Consider the following 16,813-nt stretch of genomic DNA (forward strand, 5'->3'; position numbering starts at 1 on the left):
AGAAATTTCCAAGTTCAAATACACTTCAATTCCAAGTTCAATACACTTCAATTTCCAATGTCAAATACACTTCAAATTCCTCTATCATCTGCTAATACCAATAAGTTACAAGAATAAAAAGAAAACAACAACAACGACAAAGCTTTGTCTACCAGGGAGCAAGATTGGAAGTTTGGGAACAAACAAATAGGCTGTTAGTTAATACTAATGACAGAGGTTAGCATTTTATCAAGCAGATCTCTAGGGATGTCTGGCACCCTGGAGTATAAGACTCTTTAAGGGCTGATGTTGCATACAATAACTCTGCATGGTTTTGTACTTACATTATGTTTAACATAAATGTGACTGAAATTGTAATGTTCTATTCATGGAGAAAAAAAGAGGAATGGATGAGCTAAAATTAGATACCTGTATCTTTATAAATAGAAGTGGCCTGATATATATTTAAAGGTGCTGGTCATCCATTGATTTCATGGCCATACAGTTGCAATGAAAATCTTGTAACTCAGGTTATTTGATGTAGGCACCTAAATATGGACTCCATGTTCTCCACGCTTCTTTTTCTGTTGGATCTACCTGGATTTTTTTCACAAGTCAGGACTTAGTTTGAAATATAAAACTGCTCAGTGCAGGGTATGGTCTTTCCATATGTTTGTGTCATTTCTGCAGATTGGAACTTCCAGAACAGATGGCTTGAAAATTCTGAAGAATCAGAGACTTGGACACCCTCTCTTAAAAATCTGTGGAACACATTATTTAATTATTGTAGTGGAGATGATGGTTGAGAGTGGAAGGAGACTTGAGAAAGTTGAGTCCAGCTTTCTCTTGCTCCTCCCACACTGATTACCTTATATGCTCTTTTACTTATACCCCTTTTCTTTAAGCAGTTTCTGATTTTTTTTCTCCTTCTAATTATTTCCTGCTTTGATAGTGTCTCCTTTCTCTCTTCTATGTTAAATCCTGTTACATTTTTCAACACTGATTTTACATTCTGAGTTAAGATGATGAGTGAAATAGAAACAAAAATGTATTTTATTTTGAAACAACATTTCTTAGCAATAGAATTTTTGGAGGAGTAAAGGTGAATTGCATGTGCTTTTGGGTTCTTGGTTGATTTTTTAATATATTGAAAAATGGAAAGAGGATGGGTAGGAAAGCTGTACCTCCTTGCCAGGTCCCATAGGCAATGAAAATGATTGATGCTTGTCCTGCTCAATCTTGTGCTTTCCTCTTTTAAGAAGATCTTGGAGTTGCTGATTTCTTACTTCTGGTGGCTTAAATGGAAGCTATTGAGATGTTTCTTCTGGCCTTGGGAATAGCTAAAATCTGTGTATTTATGAGTTAGACAGGAAAGAAGATTTGAGCACAATGGAGGCAACTTTTTTTTTTTCTCTCCTAACAGTCTTCTAATAAATATAGTCAAGGCAAAATACATGGCTGGCTATAGGACAAAGCTTGAGACTATATGGTAATGAAAATGAATGATAGCTTGTTCTCAACTATCATATCTTTTCTTATGTGATACTTTTGAGAAAAAAATTAGGGAAAAAATGAGAGATAGGATGACTGATCAGACTAATGCACAGTGATAACTGCTAATAAAAGTAAAGAAGTGGTCACTCAAGCATTCTCATCCCTATAAGAGGTCAACAAAATTGCATCTTTAGCATAATCCTGCCACCCTTTAACTCTTAGAGCATCCTCTACTTCTGGCAAGAGAAGTATCTATTGCATCGTATTTGCAATGAAACAATGGAAAGCTGACTTGATTTTTTTTTTTTTTTGTTTCACTCCCCATGGAAAAAAATATGTTCCCAGCAAATCCTACGCTAGACGTTGCTTCAAACATACAGCAGAAAGTGCGGACAGAGCAACTTTTTCTAATTAAAATCCCCTCAAAGGTCACTCTAACTGATGAGATTTACACCATCACATTCAATTCATTAAACTAAAACTGTAACAAAAGTTCAGAAGGGTCTATTAGGTGACTGCCTGTCTGCTGTCTCCTGCTGTATTTGAATCTCTTGCAAGGAAGAGAAAAAGGGCACAGCATTTGTATTTTATAAAGTAGCATGTAATAGCTATGAGCTGGGGTGATCAGTTGTCGTAGACTTGCACAGGATTTATTTCCCTATACTGAGAAAGTCAGGTGAGAGAACTCTCAGAGTACAGACACTTTTTTTTCTCCTGTTGCTGTTGTGTTGTATTGTTTTGTTTTAGTTGTGCTGCTGTAGTCCAAGGCCACCTTCAAGGCTTCCGTCTCCCCAAGTTGAATGGCCGCAGGCAGCTCATTATCATGGCTTGTGTTGCTGTCTTCAGCATTTTAAAATGTCTTTTCCTATTTCTTCAGCAATAAGAGTCTAGTCATCTGCACCCCGTGTCTTAACCCTTTTTAAAAGAGTTTCTCTAAAAATCATCCATCAAGAGCCTCAACATGGGCTGTACGTGATCTTGCTGTAAAACAAGCAGAACACCTCACTTGATGAGCAGCTGAAGAAAACTGTAGCTGCTAGTGCTAGTTTGTGCTCACAGTGTCCCTAGCTGATGTGGATCCTCATCCTGGCTTTATTGGAAGCATGTGGAGAAATGCTAGGAAAGTCACTTTAATCTTCTCTGTATCTTTCACCCTTCCATAATGTCACTTTTCTTTCTGGCACTTAAGACTGTAAAATTTTTTAGATCAGCCTGATACAGACATATCAAAGAGGCTAATGAAGCTGTCTGCCCTTTAGTACTGCCCAGAGTAGGACATGTTTTAAGGTCATGGGATGCTGTTTTGTCTACTCAACTGTACAGCCTACCACCCCATTCACAGTGCACCCTGCCAGACAGCTCTTATTTTTGTCTTTGAATTTTTTTAAACACTTCATGGATTGAAATACTTCATGCCAGTTTATCCTGAACTGCAAACCATCATTTGTGTGGACTGGAGTAAGGGTTTAGGTTGTGTATGGAACAAGACCAAGCTGCCAGCAGACTCTGTTGTTACCAGTCTAACTTGTTTAACACTGGGAATGCTGCTAAAGCATATAAATCTTGTAAAACCAACAAGAGCTATCTGCCACAGTTGTTTTGCCAGTATTGATCCTTAATTTAATATTGATGTAGTCTTTTTGCCTTTTCTATTGAAGGTAAGTACTTGGCTATAGCTAGGCCTGTGGAGACTATGGATTAACTTTCTCTGAGGCCTGCCTGTTTTCTCTAGAAGACTCTGCTTTGAGGATGTTGATTCATGAGCAGAGATATTTTCACAACTTCAGAAGTGGGATTTAATGTTTGCTTTATCCTGTAGATTAGTGTTGTTGCAAGGGTGGTTGAACCTCATGTGGAACTCCTGAGCTGAAATATTAAAGCAAATCATCATGGACTTCATGATGATTTGATATGCTGGGCCAAAGTTTGAAACAGAACTGTTGTGGTTCCATAAAGAAAAGCAAATTTATTTATTTATTTATTTTTTGAGAGGAGTATGGCCACCAGCGTGTTCTAATATGTAAGTGGTTTTCAAATGGAGTCTGCTTTTCTTGTTCAGATGTTAGGATAGCATGGGTGAGACGGCCTGATTTTTTTTAATTATTTTTAAATTTATTTTTGGATTTCTGCCATTAGTTGGAGGGAAGCAGGTGTCAGGATGTACAGTTGGAACTCGCAGCTGACTTGCCTACCAACTTTGGCACAAAACAGAGAAGGAGCTGCTGTAACAAGTTGAGACAACAATCTGTGGCTGATTGTTCCTTAGATGCTTGAAACGAGCATTAGTTTACTAAGGTAGTATTAGAGGCCTGACTTAAAATTATCATAGAATCATTAAGGTTGGAAAAGACCTTCAAGGTCATCTGGTCCAACCATCACCCTACTACCAATGTCACCCACTAAACCATGTCCCTCAGCACCAGATCCAACCTTTCCTTAAACACCCCCAGGGACGGTGACTCTATCACTTCCCTGGACAACCTGTTCCAATGCTTGACTACTCTTTCTGAGAAGAAATGTCTCCTGATTTCTGACCTAAACCTCCCTTGGCACAACTTGAGGCCATTCCCTCTAGTCCTCTCACTAGTTATCTGTGAGAAGAAGCCTACCCCCAGCTCCCCACAGCTTCCTTTCAGGTAGTTGTAGAGAGCAATAACGTCTCCCCTGAGCCTCCTCTTCTCCAGACTAAACAATCCCAGTTCCCTCAGCCGCTCCTCACAGGACTTGTGTTCCCAGCCCTTCACCAGCTTCGTAGCCCTTCTCTGGACATGTTCCAGGGCCTTGGTGACCTTCTTGTAGTGAGGGGCCTAAAACTAAACACAGTACTTGAGGTGTGGCCTCACTAGAGCAGAATACACGCGCATGTTCATCTTTAAAGAACTTGTGTCTTGATGTTTAATCAAGGGTTTACAATGGTAACTAATGGTAATGGTATGTTTAATGTTGTATCAAATCTTCTATTCTTAATTCACATATTTACCTGAATGTTTGTATTTATAATAAAATCTCATACATCTGTATTGTTTTAGGGACTATGTCACTATTCCAAAATACATGACAACAAATAAGAGTTGATCCTGATGTCAGGAGCCTCAATATTTTTCATTTTTTGAGTTTTGTCTATTTTAAAAATACTTTATTTTTTAAAAAATACTCTTTAAAAAGAAATAAAAGGAAAAAATGTAACAATACTGAGTTTCTGGACTGTGGTGAAGAATTTAAAATCATTTTGTTTTTTAAAAAGCAAAACAACAACAAAAAAAAAACACCACACTCTTTTTGGTGACTTAAATGGGATTAGTCCCTGTGCAAAGCTTGTGACAATAGGGCACTAGTGAATTGTGTCTATTCCTTTGAACTTGCCAATTAGTCTGATTCACTCTTCTGCAGAGAAACAAAACAAATATTTAAATTGACATGTCTTCTTTCCGGCAGTCTGTATGCAATAAGACTTGTTCTTTTGGTTTGAAACTAAGCATAAGCAGGTGTAGCCCACGATGCACCTCTTCAAGAACTTAGTGGGCACCCAATTCTTCAGGACTCTAAAATGTGTACCAATATTGAAAAATTTTAAATTTCATTAAGAAGTCATAGTCAAAATGACAGACATGTCATGAAAGTTTGTATTGCCTCCTTCCCTTGACCCCACCAAACACCCTTAAGAGAATAAAGTAATTTAGAAAAACTACTGAGATAAAACGATAAAAATTGTCTATTTCTGGTTTTTGCATATATGTTTTTTAGGACATTTTATTTGTTTTCCTGGTCTTCATATGATGGTAACTCTTTCCTGTATTGATGGTTTTGTTTCTGTATGTGTGTATATATGTGTTTTTTAAAATAAATAAATAAATAAAACTCATAGCTCCAGTTCTTGCCAGTGAAAACTTGAAGTAGCTCTGTAGCATCCCTTATTTCTATTATCTACACAATTGTGAGCATCTTGAATCCAAATGCTGTTCTTTGAACTAACTCTGGCTTTATTCTTTCTACAGCTCTGCATTCACAGAATCTTTAAGTTTCACCATTTATCCTCTGTGATTTCTTCTTTAGCTTATATAAGAATGTGCAGTTAATTTACCTATCCATTACAACATTTTTTTAAAGCAGACAGACCAGTCTATATCGTGTCTTGTGATAAGGGATGTCCAGTCATCAAATTTAGTAGTGAATATACTTTGTTCAACTGTTTTGTTCTCAATAACAATTACACACTCAATTGCACTAGAATCAGCTGTCTTTAGTACTGCATCTTATGTTTATAGCTTCTGGTCTCAGTCATGAATGACACTGAGAAAAGAACATACTTGGATTAACTGAGTATTAAGTTCATGGGTATTTCAGTGCTTTTATTTATTGCAGGTAATTAAAGTTTATAGTGAAGATGATACTAGCAAAGCTTTGGAAGTCCCAACTGATATAACAGCCAGGGATGTATGTCAGCTGTTGATACTGAAGAACCACTATATTGATGACCACAACTGGACTCTGTTTGAGCACCTTACTCACACAGGTTTAGGTAAGACATTCTATACAATAGTATGGCAGTAAATAAGGTGTATTTTCATTTAAAGGTATAATACTAATACGCCTAGAAATAAAGTAATGGGAGAGTGTGTGTGAATTTGTTTGGAGGGGATTGTTTCTCTCTCCTTTTTTTTTATTTCTTTGATAGCATGCCGGTAAAGTAAATTTTGTCACAATACATTTGTCTTGTGCTGCTTCATCTGTACCTGGAAGAGTGATTTGGAAGACACTGACCATTAAGGTTCTCTCTGCAAATTCTTCCTTTCTCTTCCTTGCTTTTCTTTGGCAGTTCTTTCTCTTCCACTGGTATTTCCTGCTTATCTCTAGTAAGAATTGGGATATTTTCATTGCAAATAAAATCATTGTTATCCCCAACACATCTGAGTGAAATCTCTGACATCAAGGACAGAAAGTGGTTACATAGTGCTGTCCTTTCTGGGCAACAGAACTCAATCTTCAGAAACAACATCGGAGTAGGCTATCAGTATTTTCCTTCAATGCGGTCAGTTTGGCTAGATTTATTGTGATGTTGGGACAGGACTTCTTAAGTGAAACAAACCCACTCTTTTAAACTTTCAGTTATGAATCAAAGAACTTGCATTGAAGTACTTTTATGCTTAGTATTTTAAGTTGCTGGAAATAAAACTCTTTAAACTCCTTCCACACCATCAGCATTTCCGTAAGAAAATAAAAAACAAATGAACAAAAAGCAAGCAAATAAGACCTCTATGTGTATTATACAGTTATGCAGTTTAAAGAACTAATCTGTGGTTTCAGATTATGACTATAATTTTAATTTATGGTCTCTATATCTTGTTATAACATAGATGTGATTTTGCAGCACATTAAGAAAAGTTAAATACATGGAGAAAGGGGATGTTTGCAAAGGAACACAGGAAAGCCTGCACTCAACAAAAGATGAGTTCAGAAGCCTGGGTGAGGGTGTAGTATTAAATCGGTACTCTAATCAGACAATCATGCCTGCTTTTACAGCACTACTTTTCAGTATTTTGTTTATTTTTGATTGGGAATTACATCAAAAAAATCTAACAAGACTAATGACATAAAAATACATGTTTTGAATTTCGTATCACTCAAAATTTCCATATTATTCTTAAACTTTGCCACTGTGATGGAGTTACCAAAGCTAGTAGTTCTTCTGCAACCTTAAGGGAAGTTTCAGCTAGTGCAAGGTAATGTTGTTTGAGACAGAAGTTTAGGGCGGGCTTCCTGCATTTTAAAATATATAGAAAATTCCTTGGATGCCCTAATTTTCAGAAGAGATTGTACTGCTACCTGGTAACTGCAGTATTTACTGTTCAAAATAAAAATGCATAAATAAATGTTAAAAATATGTTTAAAAGCTATTAAAAAAATTCCCTCTCTGAGTATGTATCAGGGGATCTGAACTTGTACATTTATGTAAAATAAACTTGACTGTGAATCTCAACCTGTATTACGTTTAACAGCCATATTTTAAAGATGAACTACAAAAGCTGGAACTGTTTTTTTGCCCTTTTCTGCTCCTTTATCCTATGAAGACAACCACAAACGTTTCTCAATTTTTTTTCTTGCTTTGTAACATTTCAAAGGTATTTATAACCTTTTGCACTGAATGTATCAGTTGTAAGATGCTTCTAGCTCAGAGTAAGGTCAGAGTTAAATCTGGGTCGAGACTGTAAATGACTGACTGCTACAGAAGAGGAGGTATAAAAATGGCTTTAGACAAGACTACTGTATAAACAGTAGAAGTGTTTTCTGTAATTTATAATGTGGCTGGTGTTTAAGTAGTGTAATAAGTACTGAAGAATTCACTTTTGACAAACTATGCCAGAATCATAGTGGTGTTGTTTCTCCTGGTTTATTTGTCAAATAGCGTGTTTGCTTCTGTCTGAAGGTTTTAGTGGAAGATTTCTGTATCAAATCATCAGTGAAGTTGCTTTTCCTATGATTATGAAATTCTCAAAATGGCTGGTGTGCCGGTTGGAAGACCTGCGTTCACCGTGCAATCTTCTGAGTGGTCCGGCTGCTTTGGGCATAATTTTAGAAAAAAATGAATTGCTCATTTTCAAAAATTATTTCCTAGATCATGAGGATGGGAATTCAATGTTACTAGCCAAAGAAAGGAGCAACTTGAGATATCTTTGTTACTTTTTTGTAGTACTGAATAATTTTTTTTTTTATGATACTGTTTGATTGTTTTTTGTTTGAAAGGTTTGATAGTGAAAGGTTGATCTTGACTTCCATTTAGTATATTCTTAAGCACTGGATGAATAGCATGAACAAATATTTTTCAAATGCTGACTTAGTTTTGGACTGTTTGCTATTACTGTCATATGTTATATCCGTGGAAATTTGGACAGTCTTTTTCTGCTTCCAAGCTAAATGAATGGGTATCAAGAGGAGAAATACTGTGAGCGCGTGTGTGTCTGTGTAAATTCCAGTATGATGGTGATTAATAATTCATTCATCAATTAGCGAACATTTTCTTTAATATCTAACAGCTGTCTGAATACTACTGAATTAGATATGATTGCACAAATCTCAGTGAGCTGAGCACAGCGTTCTGCTTTTAATCAAGGCAGACATTAATTACATCACTGGCGCGTGCCCTCCTCGCTGTGCGAGGTGTGTCTGCCTGCCAAGGTTAAAGACAGAAGCAACAAAAGGCACCCCGCAGCCGCTGTCCGCGTATGCCTGGCTGGCCTTTCCACAGACCTGTACCTGCCTTCACCGCCCTGCCCGACGGGCGCTAGGCCTGTTCGCGTCCCGCTCCCGGGTCTGGGCCGGCGCTGCCCGGACCTGAGCGGCTGTGTGAGGGGCTACCCGCTGTCCCCCGGCCCCCGGCCGCTGTCCCCCGGCCCCCGGCCGCTGTCCCCCGGCCCCCGGCCGCTGTCCCCCGGCCCCCGGCCGCTGTCCCCCGGCCCCCGGCCGCTGTCCCCCGGCCCCCGGCCGCTGTCCCCCGGCCCCCGGCCGCTGCCGGGCCCCGCTGTGCCGCCGGGGGGCACCCGCGCTCCGCGCACCGCTGGCCTGCCCCGAATCTGGGCCTGGCTTGTGGCAGCGGCGGCGCTGGGAGAGGCAGCACGCCTCCTGCAGGTGTCCTTTAGTCCCGAGCTGCTGAATTCACAGAAATCCGCCGCTGTTCTCAGGTGCCCTGTGCCGCCTCAGCTCAATAGGCTTATTTTTCGAGGTTCCTCTTTGTGAGGCCTTGGGACAGGCACCTAGTTGTGTTTCAGCGTCCCATCCTGTGTTCGCTGCCTGCGTTCCTCTGGGCAGCCCGTCGGAAGGCTGCCTGGGGCTGCGGCCTGAGGAATCGCACAAAGCACTATCTGTGCAGCAGGGCTGGGCAAGAACCTTTCTGTTTTGTTCATTTTTTTTTTTCCTTTTTTTTATTCCCACCGGGTGGCTAGAGAGGAGGCTATTTAAAATGTGGCCTGTCATGCTCTCCAATATTAAATCTTTTTTCGTGTGCTTTATGTACTTCCCATAGTTAGGAAGACTTTGTTTTGGGCTGTAGCAGGTGGTCAGCATGTTAGAGAAAGTGGTAATAAAGAGAGGGTAGAGAGGCAGGAGGGAACTCTCGAGTCTAGCTGGAAGAGGAAAAAAATGATCTAACTAAACCAAAGCGCAGCTTTCTCATGGCAACACACAGTAATTTGATTCTAGGACTGTGTTCTGGGGTGTACTAACCGAGTGCTTCAGTTCCTTCAAGAAAATAAGTCGAATCAATTGTGAAAGATTCTCTAATATGACACCTTAAAAATAAAGAAGTATCAACATCCTTACCCATCCATTGGGGTGATGCAGAATGCCTTATTTTTGTACCAAGAAGTAACTCTTGAGGAAATGGTATTTTCCTAAATGTCACAATGCCAAGCTTGCAAGAGGTTTAAATGTCATCCCAGAGGAGAGGTTTCTCTGAAAGGAAGAAAAAAATGCTGTTTTTGAGTAAGAGCTTCAGTTCTTTAGTGTCTCTCCCCCTGCAACTGACAAATGTATATTTTGGAGTAGAGCAGTCTGTCCAAGCCTTTAAAATACCTGGTTTTATTTCAGTATTTTGGGGGTATTTTCAGTTTTCTGAATTACTCTGTTTTTTATTTGCATTATTTGATCTGTTTACAACATGTAAATTTCATGAAGCATCTTTACATTCTGTCTTTTGGGCTTAAAACTCAGTTAAATCCAATAGAAGTTTAACTTTCCAATACTTGATCTGTAGATCATATGAGCACTTTGTCTTCTGCTAGTCATGAGCTTGATATTTTCATATTGGGATGAAATTTAGCTGTATGAGTGTATTATTTCTAAACTTGCTAGCTGGAAACTTCCTGAAGAAGCTTGTAGATTTGCAGGCTACAGTAAGGCTGTTATCCACCAGACTTCTCAGTGTGGAAGTATGAAGCAGTGGCTGGTGAAAGAGGTGGCAAAAGAAGATTGATAACAGGATGTTGTTGTTTAAAGAGGCTTTTATTATCTCTAGCTTGGGAGATTCTTTATATTCTTTATATTCTTTTCATAAATCCCTTATGATAATGCAGTGAAGTCTGGGAAACATGATCAGAAAATTGTGTGAGTTACATGTTTTTTATATTATATTTTAATTGCATTTTCCATTTGACAACATGATAAAGATTGGATGTTAAAACTCCATAATTGGCAGGGAGACATATATTTAGATCTTAAACCGGCCCTATGAGTAGTCCTACTGCATTACTCAGAGTATGCATCTCTTAAACATGCACAACACATCTACAGGAAAATTCTTAAATTCTTTCCCAAAAATGCATTTAATATTGCTTGGCAATTGAAAAGTTCTTTCAAGAATCTATTCTACAGAAGCAATATAAAGTAGTACGAATACTGATTCTGACCTCCACTGCTGTATTTCCCATAACTGAGTTCTTCGTCTTGTCTTCCCTTCCCCTTTACCTATTGCAAAACCAATCTGCACATTAGGGCTCACTTTGTAGGCTTTGGGTTTGTTTTGTTTTTAGTTTTTCATGGCTTTTACTGTTTCTTTTGCATATGTTAGTGCTACAGCTGCTAACGTTCTCAGTATCTCTGGCTTGTGCAAAAGCGTTAAAACGCTGAAACGCCCTATGTTCATCTGCAGTTTTAGAAATGCTTCAAAAGACAGCAGGGTCCAGGGGAGAAGGCAGCTTTCCCATGTTGTGGACGGCTTACAATTTATGAATGCTTCATTAGAGAAGGGGGTGTCAGGAAGACATTCCAGACACCCCAGGCAAGGTGAGTAGAGATGAGTTGTTGAGGTGGTGTGCTTCCTGCTGCACCATGCATCACAAGGCAGGAACTGCCTGTGGCTTCTGTTGCATGGAGCATGTGGATTTGGTCATGTAACAGAGCTGCCCCCTGTTTAAAAAAGCAACCAACCAAAACAAAGTAAAAGAAAAACTACATGAACTACCTCAGACATTAAAGTTGAGCCCATTTCAACTGGGGTGGAACAGTAACTTGGTGTAACATGCACCTGATTAATGGGCTGTGCTCAGATTGCTTGTTTAATGTTTTATAACATACGTAATTTTAATTATCTGACCTCTACATCTTCGTGTTTGACAGTTTTTGTTCTTAGGTGCAGATTATGTGCTGTCTTTTGTTGTTGTTTTTACAGGAAGAGCTATAGAAGACCATGAATTAGTGACGGAAGTCCAGTCAAACTGGGGAATGCAAGAGGAAAACAAATTGTATTTTAGAAAATATTATGCCAAATATGAATTTTTCAAAAATCCTGTGGTAAGTCATAGCATTATATCTGTGAAGTGGTGCATTTGTTGGTGCTGCAAAATAGTCTTTTTTGTTACACTCAGGCAGAGTGTAAAGCTGTTAGTGTAATGCGAGTCAAAAGGAATAACTAGGAGGAAGTTTATGGGACCAAGAAATATATTGCAGCGCTTGTATATGGTGGCCAGTAACTTTGTTGTAATTGTAAAGTATCAGTATTCTTACTTTTTTTTGTGAGGATGAGGGAAGAAGAGAGAGACATGGATTTAATTTTCTTGAAATTTACATGTTGACCTATAACAAAATGAGAATTATTTGAAGTTAAGTTTCCATTAAGTGACAACAAAATATAAAATGAAGCAGTACAAGGAGAAGCATCTGTAGCAAAGATGATTTTATTGTTAAAGTGAAAATTGAATGTTATGGTCTAGCACTGACCAATGGCAGCTTCTCAGAGCTGCAGCTAAATGACAACTGACACAAAAAGCCATGAGCAGCCATAACCTATTAGGAGTAAGTGAAAGTGAAGTCAAAGTTAGCATATGTAAGGATTGGAAAGGGAGCAGAGACAACTTGTAAGTCAAGGATGCTGCCAAAGGTTAACACTACTGATTCAGAACTTGCCTGATGGCAAAGACCATAGAAGTAGTACTGGCTCAGCAGGAGAAAATTACCATCTGGTTACTCACATGCATGGTGTATTTGGATCACTCCTAATACTGTCTGTTACAAGGCCAGCTTGTTTCAGATGTCAAAGGGAGAAATAGAAATGAATGAGGACTTGAAAGGTGAAAAGTGGAAGGGAACTCAAATTATCTGCCTGTGAAAAGGATGAAAATGTAAATATTAAGACACCACAAGATGTAAGAGATTTGAGGGCATTTTCCTTTTCCAAATGTGTTTCTCTGGACAAACTGTAAATTCCTCTGTCATTAGAGATACTACTGCACTAGTGAAAAATTCTGAGCTTGAGAAGCTTTCAAAAAGTAAGTGTATGTGTATTGGTTATCTAGTGAGGGGAACCAGCTGTGGAGCATGGCAGGCATGCAGCTGTGAATAGCTCCAACAGCTGTGCCTAATCAAAGCCCATACCATTCCTGTTGAGTTATTCTTCTGGGTACTGTCGTAATGGTGTAGCAAGAATGCTTTATTAGAAATGTGTTAATATGAATTAACCCTACCAATTTATTTACATTTTATTAATTTTATTAACAATTTTATTAAAAATGAAGGTCAGTAGACATTGGGTGGTAAGGGAATATTAGCTTCAAAACTGTCCAAACCTTGAGGAAACTTAACTCTTGGTTGGTTCATATGGTCATGACTATATTGAACTCACCAGCTGCAGGTCTGTGTCATAAATCACCCCTGGAGCTTTTCTTGATGATAAAATTGACACTTTAAATGTGGACTTTTTAACCACCCCATATTGATGTTGTCACATTTTAGTGTTGATTCATATTTATATCATTCAGAATAGCCAATTCAGAAAAACAAACAAAAAACCTGAAAGTACGTGTTCTCTATTAATGGGAGTTATGAAATATTTTACTGAGTTTCCTTTGTAATGAAGACAATAGAAAACAATGTATTTTCCAGCATGTTGGTGTATATCCTCCCTACTTTGTAGCATATTGAAGCCCCAGGCAAGTCGTACTTGTCAACAGTGATAGACGTTACTACTAGAAAAATAACACTAAGGGCCAGGTATTGCAATATGACTAGCACTGCTGTATGAAATCCTCTTGCTTACAGATACTGTTGATGTTTTTCTAAGTTTTTCAGCAAGTAATATATAGGATGTTACAAATTTAGGAAGGATATTACATCTGTTTTCTACATCCTAAAGAGATGTTTAATAATTATTTTTACAGAACTTTGATAGAAATTATTGTCATTGCAGAGCTTTTTCCCAGATCATATGTTATCTTTTCCAAATGAGACCAATGCAGCTGTAAGCCACTCTGGGATATTACAGGTATGTAATCTTTGAAAGAAGATGAGCCAATAAAGTGTGGAATTCCCAATTGTCTGTATTTGTGTGAGCATAGTGCTTTGTCACTGTCGGATCTGTTGGTAGTTTTTGTGTAAAACAAAATATGTTTAATAACTTCTTTTTCTTATGAAATATAGAATATCCCTTCTAGTCAGTTATTACGTGACTACTGTTGAATGTGCCATTTGCCAAAGGGTGCAAAAATGGCCAAAAAGGCAGTAAAAATGTTTAATACCTGTATTTCAGGTGAAACTGTTTCCTTAAAAAAGTGTAGTGCTGAATTAATTAGCCCATACTTTGCAGCAGCACAACAGTAGAATACCGAGGAACTGGTAATGTGATAGAAATAGATATAAAAAGAGTTAAATTGTTGAACTTAATGAGTAGGAAATTTAGACTGACTAGTATGATTTGTTAGTGTGAAGGCTACTGTAGCCTTCCAAAAAAAAATGGTAGGTCACTCAGTGTTAGTCATCTTTTAAGTAGACACAAGATTTTAATTTACAGTGGGAATAATTTCACAGAATGACCGTATCAGGGATCATCATCTTACTTCTCAAAGAGGGGAAAAATGAGTAATAAAGGTGGAAACATACACATCACTCTTGTTTGCTTGTCACTAGGAAATTTAATTAATAGAAGAACTTTCACTGGTCTTAAGACAACAACCCTATGTGTGAGTTTTGGGTTTAAAGAATGATTGGAAAGGCAACATAATAACACAAGATATTTTAAGGTAGAACCAAAGGTAATATGGTAATTAAAAAATATTTTTTTCTGTATCCATATAATAAATTCTACCTTAACATTCACCAGAAAATGAAAAACAATAAAGAACTAAATTTCAAAGCATTCTTCCATATCAAGTAGTTATATCCTTATTGATATTGATAAGAGGGGATGCTAGTCAGGATCTTACAATTACCCTCAAATGTTGTTTAAAAAAAAAAAAAGGTTCCAAATTAAGTGTAGTTGACACACAACGGATACTATAAATCGTTTTTAGAAACCTAAATCATTTTTTCTAGCTTCAAAACATGCTGCACATCTATAGAAAATTGGTTCACTTTTGCTACCTACATGGAGTACAGGTTATGCAGCTTAATGCAAGCATTTAATTTAGTCATCAAATCTTGTCCCCTTTGTTGTTAAAACTTAATTTATTTTGCTTGCAAACAATCTCATAGTTTGAGTAAGTATTTTTTTAAATGAAACTGTTTGCCATATACCGTCGCATAGAATCTCCTTTTTTCCTGGGAATAGAATATGAGATACGGGGAACATGGGCAAAGCTTGTGGGTCAGATTAAGAATAATTCAAAATATATAATGTTAAATCCAGTTTTCTTAGCTTGAAAAAATTGTTATGAAATCTACTTTGTTGCTATTTGATGTTGTATTGTCTGTTTGATTGTATTTGGTCTAATAAAACTTAGTGGACACAAAATACGGAATACCCTCTTGGATTTTGCAGCTGCCACGCACACTTCAGCAGAAGCTGTTCAGTAGATTGTTTACAGTGTGTTGCTGTTTCCTTGGAAACTTTCATTAAGACAAGTTAATGGGCTTGCGTTATTTGCGATGTGCTTGGTCAGGTATCAAGAGAGACATTAATTTTAACAACTCAATGCTTACAAATGATTAAAAAATAACTTCTGATACTTTTATAGCTTTTTGTGGATTGACCTGTAAGCAAGTAAAATGTTTTTCAAGTATGGTTTTCTTGACTTTCAATGAAAGTGCAAGAGTAAGTATTTCTGCCTGATGACTTTAAATCAGAGCATCTAAATAGTCTTAAAAACAAGCAAAAAGTTTGCCTGTCCTTTCTATTTCGCATGTGTAAGTAAAATCACAAGGTCTGAAATATGCCAAATATCTATGTGTACCAAAGACAGGGATTCAATCTTTGCCATGACAATCTTTAACTTAAAAAAAAAAAAAAAAGTAAAGAAGTGTCTCGTTATGCTGATTGGCGTGTGACTATTCTGAGACACAACACTCTATGCACATGTCTAGTAGTAGTCAGTATGGATAATTTGAAACTGGCTTTAGGTTATTTTTGCAAATCGGATGCCTTAAAAAAATTGTAGTATATAGATTTTAATCTGAGGCCTTTCTCATAGCAATAAAATACCCTATTATTTTTAAATATATATATAATATTTTTTTTTGAGAATTAGTAACTCTCACAAGAGGGTAACAAATTCCTTCACTTAGTTTAATGAGATGTGAAACTTGCTGAATTTAATTTTAAATGAGGCTTGCGACTTGTTTAAAATGTGGCCTGCTTATTGGAGTAACTTTTATTTTGGGTTAATTGATGTATGCATTAGCTCCTTTTATATTCTTATTCAAGATGGCATTCCCAATGAATAGACTGCAAAACATCGTGTTGACAGGACTGACTCCTTCTGAGTTAGCAGGTGAACTCCTAGCCTCACTGAAGTCAAAGAATTTATTCTAAAATTACTGTAAAGGATTAAAATTTTTTTCTTAAATTTCTTTCATTTTCTTTCTGATTGAAAATAACGTTTCTTCAATTTTGGAGTTTTTTTAATCTCTAATGTGGATCAGACTTTTTTTCCACTATGCAAGTTGTCAATCACTTTAAATGCAAAAATGACACATCCTCAGTTTAGACAATAGACATTACTTGGGCTGTTATGCTTTTTTCTGGTTTTACTGTAAGAATAGACCTATTCCATGCCATCTTGGTTGTTCAATAGATGTGATTGACACAATTCTGTAGGTAGACTTGAAGTTCAGAATTCAAATCTTGCGTTGACCAATTTGGCTGCTTCTTTCTAACAGCTTTTTACGTATAATGTGAGAACATTAGAAAATTATAGAGAGCACCTGTCCAAGCCATCTTCCAGAGCAATGAAAAAACAACCCTTTCACCTAATGTAGAATGTATTAGAGAAAGTAACATTAGTATTTCCTGAACAAATATAAAACATAAATGTTGTATATGGAAAAATGAAGGTAAAAACAGATAAGATTATGAAGACACATGCTCAGAATTTGGGGAAATGTGGGATTACTGATATAATCTTTCCCTTCTGCCCTTTCCTCT

At 37.4% G+C, this 16,813-nt stretch overlaps 1 protein-coding gene across 7 annotated transcripts in view; it reads left to right on the plus strand.

The window, feature by feature from the left end:
- GRB14 (growth factor receptor bound protein 14) overlaps positions 1 to 16,813 on the plus strand; it is a 66,227-nt gene that overhangs the window by 32,846 nt on the left and 16,568 nt on the right. For all 7 annotated transcript variants that reach the window (XM_080601287.1, XM_080601291.1, XM_080601293.1 and 4 more), the window contains 3 exons: positions 5,836 to 5,992; positions 11,633 to 11,754; positions 13,646 to 13,720. In XM_080601287.1, coding sequence (XP_080457413.1) covers positions 5,836 to 5,992; positions 11,633 to 11,754; positions 13,646 to 13,720 — 354 coding nt within the window. The remainder of the gene's footprint in view (positions 1 to 5,835; positions 5,993 to 11,632; positions 11,755 to 13,645; positions 13,721 to 16,813) is intronic.

The sequence above is a fragment of the Anser brachyrhynchus genome (genome assembly GCF_964034855.1).
Source record: "Anser brachyrhynchus genome assembly, chromosome: 7".
Taxonomy (NCBI): Eukaryota; Metazoa; Chordata; class Aves; order Anseriformes; family Anatidae; genus Anser; species Anser brachyrhynchus.